This window comes from Mobula birostris, chromosome 1, assembly GCF_030028105.1.
Source record: "Mobula birostris isolate sMobBir1 chromosome 1, sMobBir1.hap1, whole genome shotgun sequence".
In the NCBI taxonomy this organism is placed as follows: domain Eukaryota; kingdom Metazoa; phylum Chordata; class Chondrichthyes; order Myliobatiformes; family Myliobatidae; genus Mobula; species Mobula birostris.
Genome location: NC_092370.1, coordinates 62167650 through 62181321, shown reverse-complemented (window position 1 = coordinate 62181321; position 13672 = coordinate 62167650). Strand labels below are relative to the sequence as shown.

Sequence of the window (13672 nt, the reverse complement as noted above, 5' to 3'; positions counted from 1 at the left end):
CTGAGATGGGTGGCAAAGTATATGGCTCCTAACCCTGGACCCAGAAGGATATTCAGTACTGGGAAACCAGTCACTGATGCAGGGTGATCACAAAGATGACCAATTGTAGGGTTGCAGGAGTGGCCTACTCCTAGTGCCCGGAAAGAACCCTGCAGTTGGATCTGTCTGTCTATTTCCTGTCCAATCTGTTTAAATCAAAGGTTCATGGTCTGGAAACCATTTGGGCTGCTTTCTTATACCTAAGATTTTGAATTGGAGCCTGATGTACTTAATGGCAAACCAGAATTTGGCACCTTGCTGTGGTGGGGATGTGTGGACAGAAGTGTTGCAAGATTATTTGCATCCATGCAAAGCTTGTGGTGGGCGGGGCAGTTAGAATGATTAAGAAAAGATTAATCAGCATTTGTGTAATTCAGCAAATTTGAAGTCAGAGTCTGATGCCATTTAGGGTCAGAGGCCAAGAGTCATGACCTGTGCTGATTGGAGGTTGAAAGGTTGGGCAGTAAGTTTTATGCCTTCAACAGGATGCTAGGGTTGATTGTAGACTTGGGGGTCAGAGCCAATCAGGAATTCAATAGGTTCAATAAGTGCATTTAATGTCAGAGAAATGTTTACAATATACATTCTGAAATTCTTTTTCTTCATAAGCATCCATGAAAACAGAAGAGTGCCCCAAAGAATGAATGACAGTTAAATGTTAGAACCCCAAAGCTTCTCCCCAGCTCCCCCTTTCCATGCACAAGCAACAGCAAGGCAATAACCCCCTCCCTCCCCACCAGCAAAAAAGCATCAGCATCCTCCACTAAGCACTCAAGCGTGCAGCAAAACATCAATAAAGACACAGACTTACAGTACCCCAAAGACTACTCATTCACCCGATAATTCAACATACCACAGACTTTCTCTCTCCCTAATAAAGGAAGAAGAGGTGCCCCTGTTTCACAGCGAGAGGGGAGACATAATGAACTCATTTATGGTGTTAAAAGTCTGTTGCATCGCTTTTTCCAAGCTCTGTCCCCAGAAAGGCTCAGGTCTCTGGACACATATCCTACAGTAGCTAACCCGTTGCTCCTGATGTTCCATGTTCTCCTGTGATGCCTCAGTCAGGAACACCAGCCTAGAATCAGCCTATATCCAGAGCCACAAAAATCCGGCACCCAGAAGGCATGCTCATCTTCCAGTCCGTGTCCTTGGGATATCAAAAAGTGGCCGGTCGTGAGGCCCTGAGAGTGGGTCCCATTCCCCCAAAGAACCAAAGTCAGAGTGTAACTCCAGGTCGGGATCTTCAAAAGAACCTTGAAAAGGCAAAAAAAGAGATATCAAAGATAAAAGTAGAGCTGTTTCCGAAGATGCAAGCAAAGGGTTCACTGTTTAGCTCCATCATAACTTCTCTTCACCCCTCTGAAGTATTTGTAGGGATTTAGGCCAATGATAACTTTTGGGTAAGAATGGTGGGAGAATAGATTTGGTACTGGTGAGAAGGGATAGTTGGCATGTATGGAGGTTCATGTAGATGAGACAAATGATGTCGTTGCTGTGAAAGCCTGGTTGTCCCTGGATTAGTCAAATTTCCCATCAGGAATGTTGCATAGGAAATTCTGTAATTTGACACACCTCTGATGTAGAAATCACATCAGGTATCTAATAGTGAATAACAACTATAAATGCTTTGTTGAATTTTAAGGGTAGAGAGACCCAACCTGAAAGAGTACACAATCACATTACACCAGACAAAAAAAAATGTACTGCTAAATTGTGCCAAGCATCCCAGTCGGAACAGATCTACATGTGAAAGAGCAGCTGCAACCTGAGGAGGAAAGCGGTTTTTCTAATTGATGTCAAAGGAACCACATTTTGAATTATGGAATCAAAACTGAGAGAGAAAATATCTCCGTCTTGTTTCCATAATTCAAAAGACAATCAAAGAACGCATCTGGAACATTAGTACTTTGAACTGCCTCACCACAATACAAAATAGCAGATGTTTGATCTGCTCATCCATAATTCATCATTAAAGTTACCACACCAAGAAATCTAATATAAACTGCACAAGAGTTTATATGTAAAATATGTGGATTCCTGTTAATTGGGGCAACCACTTATTTGGGGCAACTCTGAAAGAATAACAACTAATCAAGAAAATAACCGGGATTCTCTAAGTTTATTTGGGATACAATGCTGCTTAAATAGGACAGGAGACTGTTGACAAATAGTTTCTAGCTAGTGTCTGTTGTATGCACTTTTGCAACCGTTACACAGTACACTGTGGTTAAAGCAAACAGTTTTTAAATAGCATCAGTTGTGTGTGTTTGTGTTCAAAAATCAACTGTTTTTGTCAGTGATAGTTGGTGAAAAATAAGCAGTAGGATAATTAAGAGCTATTTGAAGGTATCAACAATCATCTTAAATGTTATAATGGAAATGAAGATTTGGAGGATGCAATCATTGAAAGCTGTATGAAGGCAGTCTTTTGATTGATGGTAAATGAACTAAATGTCTATGTTGATTTTGTTCATTTACCATCAATCAAAAGAACACGGCAGCATACTCTGGATGAATTCCTCCATTAATGATGATAAGAACTAATACAGTTTTATAGTAGTGTCCTAATTTGTTCAGTATTTCATTTAAATACAGAATTTGTTACTCAAATGGTAGTTTTTTTAATATAGCTTTTTAACTATTTCAATGAAATTTCAGCTAATTTTGGTAGCTGCTTAACTGGGCCAAAATGTCCAAGTCCTGATGTGTCCCAATTAACTGGAAACCACTGTATTATGGTCCAAAAAAGGCCACTTTTTCAAACAGCTGCTGACAATTTAAGGATATGATAAACATAAATAGCTGTATTTGATGCAGTATTCTGATTTAATATTTGCCAATAGTTTTCAAAGAAGGATGCTGGTACTTATGAACTTGTACTGAAAGATGACAGAGGAAGGGATTCAAGTTTCCTCCGACTGCTTGAGAAAGGTATGGTGTTCAGACATTAACAAAGGGAATAATTTTACATGGGTGAAAATGACAAATTGGGTATAAGTAAGGTTGAAATCAAGGGCAATACTGAATGTGTTAGGATTACAATTCCCAGATGCCAACCTGTAGGTCTTGTGGACATGTTACCAATGTAAATATTTTAATAAAACAGTTGACCTCTAGATTAATTTGCTTTATAGGGTTTTCATGGCTGACCTGGAAAACCCAGTAGCAGGGATGCTTTCCCTCCAGTCTCACCCACCTCAGACTACAATTACATTAAATGCATTCAATGTTGGGAATCAGGTTGTACCCCAAGATCTCCCTCTCTTATGAACGTGGAGTAGACGATCAACAGAATGAGGATCAAACAGTATTGATGTTGGAGCCTTTTCTAAGGCCTCCCTTCTCAACTAGATGGCATCTAGGTTGATTGTTAGCTAAGGAATTACCTGGTAGAAACCTCACACTTCATGGAGTATAATCTGAAGTATATGACCACAGCTTTTAGAATAATTATTAACCTAAGGAAGTGCAGCCTAGATTTTTGGATTTTCTGCCTGAAACTCATTGAACCACATGACAATACAGACCACCTTCAAAGGAAATCCCCTGCAAGACTTAGAATCATCACAGCCTAGCCCAACTATGTCCTCAACCTCCCAAATATGCAGACAGCACTCCCCATATTTACCGACTATTCTTAATACTCAAACATGACCTTCAAAGTCTACATTTCTCCATGACTTTAGCTTTCATGTGATCCCACAGACTCCTATTATGGCTTGCTTTTCACAAACTACCCAAACCCCTCTATTAGGACCACAATGGAGAAATTCATGAGAGAAAGACTTTTTGTGTATTTAACTGTGCAAGTTCAATTCAATGCTGCATAACTTATGACTGTACCTTTGTAACTATGGAAGAATGTAGCTATCACCGAATTCCACCAACTATTTACTGTAAATGCTTCAAAATATCTGCAGTCCCTTAATTCTGTTTCTTTAGGAAATTCAATTGCTTCTCCAAAGGTACCTTTAGGAAAGGAATTGTCAATGTTTTGGATCAAAATCCTGCAACAGGGCTGATGCAGAGTTTTGTCCAAAACATAGACCATTCCTTTCTTCCCACAGATGCTGTTCTACCTGTTGACTTCCTCCACTCGGTTTTTTTTTTGCTTCCTTTAAAACCTGTTTTTTTAACTGAGCCATTGGTCATGCCCCCTAATGTTTCCTTATTACTCAGCATCAACTTTTGTTTGATCATGCTCCTGTGATATTCTGTATACAGTAGTATTTAGCTGTTTTTGTGTTTTAGATGTTAAGGGATCCTAAAAATATAGGGTGTAACACAAGTGGAGGCCTAGATTATTCCAGGTATAACCATACAAAATTGTGGACTCCCTAAAGAATCAATAAAAACTGAAGGTGTTGGATTTCCTAAACAAAAGCAGCAAATTCCAGAAACACTTATTCAGTTAAACAGAATTCACATTGATAAAAGGCCTTAGACATAGAATTGACAGAAGTTTCCAGAATGGAAACATTAACTCTTTCTCTCCATTAAGCTACTGCCCACTGTAACACTCTGGATTTTCTGGTGGCCAACCATTTTAATTCAGCTTCTCATTCCCATACTGACTTGTCTGTTCAAAGTCTCTTCTACCGCCAAGTTGAGACTAGATACAGATAAGAGCAATGGCACATAATATCTGTTTAGTGGTCTCCAACCTGAAAGTATCAACTTTGACTTCTCTAGCTTTCAGTAGCCACTTCAACCTGTTTTCCCCTCCCCCTCTTGTTTTCCTTATCCCACTGGCCCTATCACATCTTCTCTTTCCCCTCCCCCATCCTCTCCATTTGCCCATCACCCACACCTTCTTCCCTCTAGTGCCTCAACTCCTTTCCTTTATTCCTTGATCCACTGTCCTCTCCTGTCAGTCTCCAACTTCAGCTCTGTCACTTCCACCTATCACCTGCCAGCTTCTTATATCATTCCCATTCTCCCCCTTCCCCATTTGCCTATCTTCCCCATCTAACATCGATTCACCTATCACCTGCCAGCTCTTGCTGCATTACCCCTTCCATCCTTTTAGAATGGTTCTCATCCTTTCTTTCTAGTCCTGATGAGAAGTCTCAACCTGAAACATTTTCCTCCATTGATGCTGCCTAATTCACTGAGTTCCTCCAACATTCTGTGTGTAACTTTTATTGGCTTGACCTCCTGAGTGTTTCCAGCATTTTCCTTTTAGTTTCAGGCTCTCTCAAGAAACTGACCACATAACAAAAAAACGGGGCATTTGGTCTGGTATTTAAGGGAATGTGAAACAATAAAATATTAATTGCAAGTGATGCATAAAAATAGTTCTACAGGCCTTCACTACTCTGGTCAAAGGTACCCTTATGCCCTGCATCACACTTGAATTGCCAATTTTGGGTAATTAGCTCGTATATAACAAACCTGTATTGCAATTGGTTACTTATATTAACCAGATTTTAACAGTAACCAGCACCTTAGTAAAGAGTTATTATCAAGCGATATTATCAAGACCCAGCATGTGAAGCAAAATTTATTACTTTATCATTCACTTTGTGACTGAAATTGTGTAATCTAAGGTAATTGTTATGGACATGTCATGATACCTACATTTAATCTTAAATTTTACAGCTTTCAGTGATGTGATAAGTGAAGTTTGTCGTATGGCTGGTGAGTTTTTTGAGAACACTGTACAGATTTCTCTCTTTTCCAGATTGTCATTAATTGTTAAAGAAACTGAGGGTTTATTTGTTAACTTTGTAGCTCTGACTGCAACTGATGTGAAGGTACAGAGTACAGAGCATGGTATCAGACTGTACTCCTTTGTTTCTTACTACCTGGAGGATTTGAAGACCATGTGGTACCACAAGTAAGAAATCACATTTAGTACATTTAGCACCAGAAGGCTGTAAGCTTTGCAGATTGGATGGCTGACCATGTTCAGTTTGCTAACTGCAGCTTCCAGCCAGTATGTGGCCATTCAAATTATCTATTTGTATTCAATTTTTAACAGATAAGCACAAAAAGTATTAAGTTTATTGCCTGCTCTTTGAACTGGCTTTTTGTTACATCAGTGGGGAACTGAATAAAATATGTAACCTAAAGTTGAGAATGCTTTTAAAATGCTTATTTTCTCTCTGCAGGGATACAAAACTAGCATCCACAGACAGAGTGAAGAGTGGCATTACAGGCGAGCAGATCTGGCTGCAGATTAATGAGCCCACTGAGAAAGATCAGGGAAAATATACAATGGAACTCTTTGATGGAAAAGAAGGTCACAAAAAATCAGTTGAATTAACTGGAACTGGTAAGAGTGACAGAAAACTTCTGTGCAGACTGATTTTGATATTGTAATGATATGCTGCTTCTGATCCATTTTCTTGCTGACAGCCACCAGAATCTTTAAGGGAGACCTTACCAGAGCAGATTTGGAGCAACCTTCCCCATGGCCTCATCTCAGCTGTTATTTGTACATTGTTGGCAGGCATCTGCGTCATCTATTATTCCAATGAGGTCTTCTCAGATGAATTGGAACAATTTAGCAAATTACCCAACTTACATAATATTTGAAAGTGAGGATTGTACTTAACAGGCACTAGTTCATACCTATCCTGTTATTTTATTTAATTGACCCTGGACGCTGGGATTTTTGAAATGGATCTTATTATTATGATCCCAGGTATCATCAAGTCTGAGGTAAAATGAAAACAAGACACTTTATGATAGGCTGTTATATATTTCCTTTCTGTGACATGTTTTGCAGATAAAAGTTATATTTGTTCCAATCTTAGCAACATTTCTAAAGAAAATGTTTTCATAAGAAAATGTACTGTGGTATATTGCCAGGTAAACATGTTATTCTATATGATGCAGAGTCTTACTCTGTAGGTTTGGAACTGAGCTTTAACAGGAAAAAAGTTTTTTTTAAGGAAGCCTCTGGTTCCTGTTATAATTGGCCAGGAGTCTATAGTGTATTGACTGCCAAGGTAGGTTAAAAGAAAATTCCTTTATTCCCAGTGAAGTCATTTACCTTCATATCTTAAAAGAACTTGTAAGAATAAAATCTATTAACAAGTGTAACATGAAAACTAACTACATGAACAGATTTTTTTCATACAAATGCATTTACTCAATTCATAATTTTAAGGTGGAAAACAAACTGGAATCATTTCAACTACTGATTATGAACAGTAACGAAAAATGCCTTGTGTCAAGAAGCAACAAGAACATAATAGACATTGAACGATGACTTCTGAAATTGTTTCCTGGGTGATGGTTAAATTTTAAACATTGTCATCTAGGTGGTACCTTTCAGGAACCCCAATCTCAGAATGTACCAACACATTAAACTAATGGCATACAGTTTATCCTGGATGAAGTATTTTCATGAGTATATTTTATTGCAATAATATTAAAATATTTTAATTATTTCTGTTGGGGAATATGTAATTGATTTCAACAAGCACAGCACAACTCTGGAGTTCTTAATCAATTTTGGTTTGTTGGAGGTAGAACCCTTTGTTGATTCCTGTACACCACATATTGTCCCATGCATTACAAATTCCTGAACATACAAGACCTATTAACATATATTATGGAATGAAGACTTTAGAACCAGGATTTGACAATTTAGACACTTGAGTTTCCTTTATCATTTTGTGGACATTGTTACACTAAAGCCCGTTCCTTCATTTAGATCCCTCTATACTTTAGCTCAGACCAAGAAAAAAGACCTCTCTAGCCAGCTGCATTACAAAAGAAGCTTCAAAGGAGTATTCATTTAACAAAGATGTCTTTAGATTCAATTTGGTTTATTCCACTTACTCTACATTTCACATTAAGAATGGGAAAGAAGTTATAACCTTGAATTTCATAATATTTTGTGCAGTGCTGCAGAACTTGACAGAATTTCTTTTTTAAATAGAAAATGAGAGAGAAGAACAATAACTGAAATGCCACAACGGTAGCAATAATAATGTAAACATTTGGTGTGATTTTCATCCTGTTGCAGCTTGTTTGAATAAACAATGTGAAAAATTATCAGTTTCCATTGGCATCTACTGATCTTGAATGCCACTTTTGGGAGGAAATTGCAAATTTATTTTGTTGCAGTGTTTTCAGTACATGCAGCTGCTGTACTAATTGATACTCATTGTACCACCACTGTTTCTTTTCTTCTTGAAAGTATTTGAAGAAGCATTTGCAGAATTCCAGAGGCTGAAGTAAGTACTGCAATTTTATTAAGTGCTTCATTTGTGCATTTTTAATGTTTTCTTTCTGTTCAGCTACCCTTGCTGGAATGTAAATCCACTGCTGCAGATTTTTTGCACTGTTTTGTCGATTTACCTGTTTTTTAAATGCATGGCAGGTGCATACATTATGTGCACTTTCACACGGTCAGCTGTGCTTTAATTGGTACCACTCTCATGGGAATGTCTTGCTCTAGGAGAATGAAATCCAGGGAGATATTCCAGTGCAGTTGCTAGAAGGTGGTACATTGTGGATGAAATTTTAAAATTAGATTTGAAAGGTGTCATGGCATTACTTTGAAGGAGAAGAAAGTAGTTATGCCTTGCTAGTATTTAATCATAATTGAATATTAGTAAAACAGTTATATGTGATTATCTGCATTTTTATTCTATATCTGTGATCATAAAACCATTATCTATGAGCAGATAACTTTGCTGCTTATCACAGCATGCAAGTTACTTGCCACATTTTCATCAATACAACAGTGACAATGATTGGAAAATTAATTGATTTGCTATACTGAATGCATGTTGTGGGGATTTCTAGAGGACTTAAAGCACTTTTTAAATACACTTTTTTTTCCTTGAGGTGAAAATGCACATGGGGTTTGACTACACATCAGTCCTTTTTTAATAAAGAGGCTACCACATTAATCTCTTACATTTTCCTTTTAAATTTTCCTTCAATATCTATTATGTCTGTATGTGGGGATGCAACAATTTTCACTGTTAGTACATAACATCAGCAGTAATCCTTTGTATTGCTATGTTGCAATTTTTATCCTTCTTTCAAATGTGAAATTAGATAGCTTTTTGTAAGTGTTTTTGGGAAGTATTAAATCTTTCCATCGAATCAGTGTATCAAAATAATCTCCACTCAATCGCTACCTATTCAAGGTCTTAAACACAGAATAGAACATAGAATAGTACTGCACATTACAGGCCCTTCGGCTCACAATGTTGTGCCAACCCTCAAATCCTGCCTCCCATATAACCTTCCACCTTAAATTCCTCCATATACCTGTCTAGTAGTGTCTTAAACTTCACGAGTATATCTGCCGCCACCACTGACTCAGGCAGTGCATTCCACGCACCAACCACTCTCTGAGTAAAAAACCTTCCTCTAATACCCTCTTTGAACTTCTCACTCCTTGCCTGAAAGCCATGTCCTCTTGTATTGAGCAGCGGTGCCCTGGGGAAGAGGTGCTGGCTATCCACTCTATCTATTCCTCTTATTATCTTGTATACCTCTATCATGTCTCCTCTCATCCTCCATCTCGCCAAAGAGTAAAGCCCTAGCTCCCTTAATCTCTGATCATAATGCATACTCTCTAAACCAGGCAGCATCCTAGTAAATCTCCTCTGTACCCTTTCCAATGCTTCCACATCCTTCCTATAGTGAGGCGACCAGAACTGGACACAGTACTCCAATTGTGGCCGAACCAGAGCTTTATAGAGCTGCATCATTACCTCACAACTCTTAAACTCTATCCCTCGACTTATGAAAGCTAACACCCCATAAGCTTTCTTGACTACACTATCTACCTGTGAGGCAACTTCCAGGGATCTGTGGACATGTACCCCCAGATCCCTCTGCTCCTCCGCACTACCAAGTATCCTGCCATTTACTTTGTACTCTGCCTTGGAGTTTGTCCTTCCAAGGTGTACCACCTCACACTTCTCCGGGTTGAACTCCATCTGCCACTTCTCAGCCCACTTCTGCATCCTATCAATGTCTCTCTGCGATCTTCGACAATCCTCTACACTATCTACAACACCACCAACCTTTGTGTCGTCTGCAAACTTGCCAACCCACCCTTCTACCCCCACATCCAGGTCGTTAATAAAAATCACGAAAAGTAGACGTCCCAGAACAGATCCTTGTGGGACACCACTAGTCACAATCCTCCAATCTGAATGTACTCCCTCCACCACGACTCTCTGCTTTCTGCAGGCAAGCTAATTCTGAATCCACCTGGCCAAACTTCCCTGGATCCCATGCCTTCTGACTTTCTGAATAAGCCTACCATGTGATACCTTGTCAAATGCCTCACATCCACTGCACTACCCTCATCTATATGCCTGGTCACCTCCTCAAAGAACTCTATCAGGCTTGTTAGACACGATCTGCCCTTCACAAAGCCATGCTGACTGTCCCTGATCAGACCATGATTCTCTAAATGCCCATAGATCCTATCTCTAAGAATCATGACATTTTACTGTGATAAAAAGCAGAATATGCAGGAGTGCTGTGGTTAAGTCTTTTAAACTTCTGTGGTGCTCCACCTCAATTAAAACATGAGAAATTTCTTGATAAAACCTGCTCTAGGAATTCCCTTTACCTCGCTATAAGAGTTTGCCAGTATTTTTTTTCTTTTTTCTTTCCATTCCATCGCTTTCCTCACCCTTTCACCTTCTGTCCATCTTCATCTCCTTTATCCTTTCTCAATCGTTCTTGATCCTCAATCTTTCTCTCCTTCCCCCATCTCTCCCAATCTATCTCAACCTAGTTATTCCACTGACCTCATTTCATTTGACAAATAACATCCTTATACTTGACCATCAATTAGCTTTGTCACATACATCGGAACATACAGTGAAGTGCATTGTTTGCTTCAAATCAAATCAGCGAAGATTGTGCTGAACAGTCCACAAGTTTAGACATGCTTCTGGCACCAATACAGCATGCCCACAACTAATCAACCCCAACCATCTTAGGAATGTGGGAGGAAGCCAGAACACCCAGAAGAAACCCATGCAAACTTCCTTTCTCAAAATCACTTTCTTTAAGTTCCTATTTCTTTAAATTCCAATCAAATAAGCCACTATTTAGAGAACTCCACTCAATTCACTGTTTTACTGGAAACTCACTGGCTATTTGACAATTTGCACAATTTTTATCAAATTGAAATCAGTACTTACTCTAATGAATTACCACTCAATGAGTTAAGGTGAATGTAACTTCTGGTATCCAAAGATGGATAGAAATTGCAGAAGCATTAGCTGTAATTTTATAAATCTGACTGGATGGATAAAGTCAGTTAAACCCAAATGACTTTTCTCTCCTATTTTTAAAATAGAAAGAATTTACAATTAAGAAGAAACAAGGGCCTTTGAAAGCTAACCATAGCATTCCAATTTTAAGTAAACTTAATTTCCTGTGAAACAAGCCTGCTAAGAGAGGTAGAGGATGGGAGTGCAAAGGGGTGCATTTGATTCAAGCGGAATTTGGAAAAACAATAATTAGACTTCATAATGATGATCCAGTGTTCTGTGCTAAATCTCCAATCTTTTACATTTTGCAGTGTTAGCAGTTTATTCTATTCTGGCCCCACCTGATGTTTTGCACTTTTAATACCTATATAGGTATTTTGGTCAGCATGAACAAATTGGGCCAAAAGGTCTGTTTCCATGCTCTATATGCAGGGGATACCTCTTCGTACAGGAGTGGTTTGATAATAATCAATGTAGCAACATGTTCAAATTTCTACTTTTTAATTTAATAATACTTTGGAAATGGGCCAGACTAGGTAAGGATGACAGGTTTACTTATTAGTGAACCAGATGGGTTTTCCAGAAATCTCTAGTTTGGTTATTATCATCTCTAAGAAAAATTGCATTGATGCTTTGGTGAGATTTGAACTTGGTTTTCTAGATTATTGGTCCAGATCTCAGATTACAAGTCTGATAATCTAAATGATGTACCACTACTGCACTCATCCTTTTGTATGATCTACTTATGCTAACACACTTACAAAGCATAAAAAAAAGACTAGTAGTCTACCTTGCCTGTCCTATTCAGTGAATGTGCCTTCAAGATATCACATCACATAAAGATGTTATAGAATCATAAAATCATTCAGCATGGAAACAGGTCCTTTAAGACAAAATGATCCATGCCAATCAAGATTCTCATCCAAGCTAGTCCCATTTTCATTTGGCCCATAATGTCCTAAAAGGTGTACTAGTCCAAATGTTTTTTTAAAAGCTGGTGTTGTACTTGAATCAATCACTTCCTCTGGCAACACATTCTACATATTTAGGGCATTATGATCTCTAGATCTATCGTGTTCCCCTACACAACCTTCAGTCTCCTGCCCTGTCTCATTCCCTGATAGGAGGTTTTGTATCACACCCTCTCTAGTTGAGACCGCTATGTACTGATTAAGAAAACTTCCCGGAACATATTTGACAAGCTCTATTCCACCCAGCCGTTTTACAGTCTCAGAGACCCAGTCAATATGTGGAAAGTTAAAATCACCTGCTATCACAGCCTTATATTTCTTGCAACAGTCTGCTATCTCTCTTTAGTTCTGTTCCTCTAAATTCCGTGGACTATTGGGAGGTCGATAATATAATCCAATTAACATGGTCATCCCTTTCTTAATCCTCAGTTCCACCCATAGAACATCAGTAAATGAACTCTCCAGTCTGTCCTGTCTAAGCACTGTCATAACATTTTCCATGACTAGTAATGCCATCCCTCCCCCTTTAATCCCTCCCACTTTACCATGTCTGAAACAATGGACTCCTGGAACTTTGAGCTGCCAGTGCTAAACCTCCAGCAGCCAAGTCTCACTAATGGCTAGAATGTTGCTGAGGGGAACAGCCACAGGAGTACTGTGCACTGATTCCCTATCCCCTTTCCCCCTCCTGACAGTTAACCAGTCACCCGTGTCCTGGACCTTGGATGTAACTGCATCCCTCTATGTCCTGTTGATCAGCCTCTCAGCCTCCTGAGTGATCCACCGTTCAAGTAGTTCCAGCAATTCTTTAGCACAATCTGAAAGAAGCTGCAGCTGGATGCACCTCTTGCAGGTGTAGTCATCAGGGACATTGGAGGTCTCCTTTCCTTCCCACATCCCGCAAGGGCAGCATTCCACTGTCCTGTCTGGCAAATCCACTGCTCTAACTGTGCAGAAAGAAAGAAAGAAAAATTAAATGAAGAAATCTGCCGACAGCCTTCCCCTCCCTTGCTGAAACCTCTGTATGAGCTAAGTCCCTACATCCCTAGTCTAACACTGGTCCGATCCCACAAAGGCTGCTCTGCTTAAACCTTACTTTTATATTGGACCCTGCCAAGTGCCTAATTATGCACAATTCAACATCTCCTTGGGAATTGTGGTATGCAAGTGTCCTGCTTCTTTTAAATTCTCAAAAGATGCAGAACGTTTTTCTTATCAAAAGAGTAACAGTTCCTTAGAAAAGCGCTTGCTTTATTATTGGTGCTCTGTAAAATAGGAAGTTGTTAGAAAGAGCAAAGGGAGTGGGGGTAATTGATGTGCTGATGTTATTTACTCCTTGTGATTGATGAAGAGTAGACTATCTTGTGACTAATAATGTTTACATTTTCAAACCAACATATGGACGTAATAATATTTGCTAACAAATTACAATTTTTTGAGCCGAAT

At 38.9% G+C, this 13672-nt stretch overlaps 1 protein-coding gene across 4 annotated transcripts in view; it reads left to right on the top strand.

The window, feature by feature from the left end:
- myom1b (myomesin 1b) overlaps positions 1 to 13672 on the top strand; it is a 182338-nt gene that overhangs the window by 120572 nt on the left and 48094 nt on the right. For all 4 annotated transcript variants that reach the window (XM_072255947.1, XM_072255938.1, XM_072255956.1 and 1 more), the window contains 5 exons: positions 2886 to 2973; positions 5644 to 5682; positions 5776 to 5881; positions 6156 to 6319; positions 8198 to 8234. In XM_072255947.1, coding sequence (XP_072112048.1) covers positions 2886 to 2973; positions 5644 to 5682; positions 5776 to 5881; positions 6156 to 6319; positions 8198 to 8234 — 434 coding nt within the window. The remainder of the gene's footprint in view (positions 1 to 2885; positions 2974 to 5643; positions 5683 to 5775; positions 5882 to 6155; positions 6320 to 8197; positions 8235 to 13672) is intronic.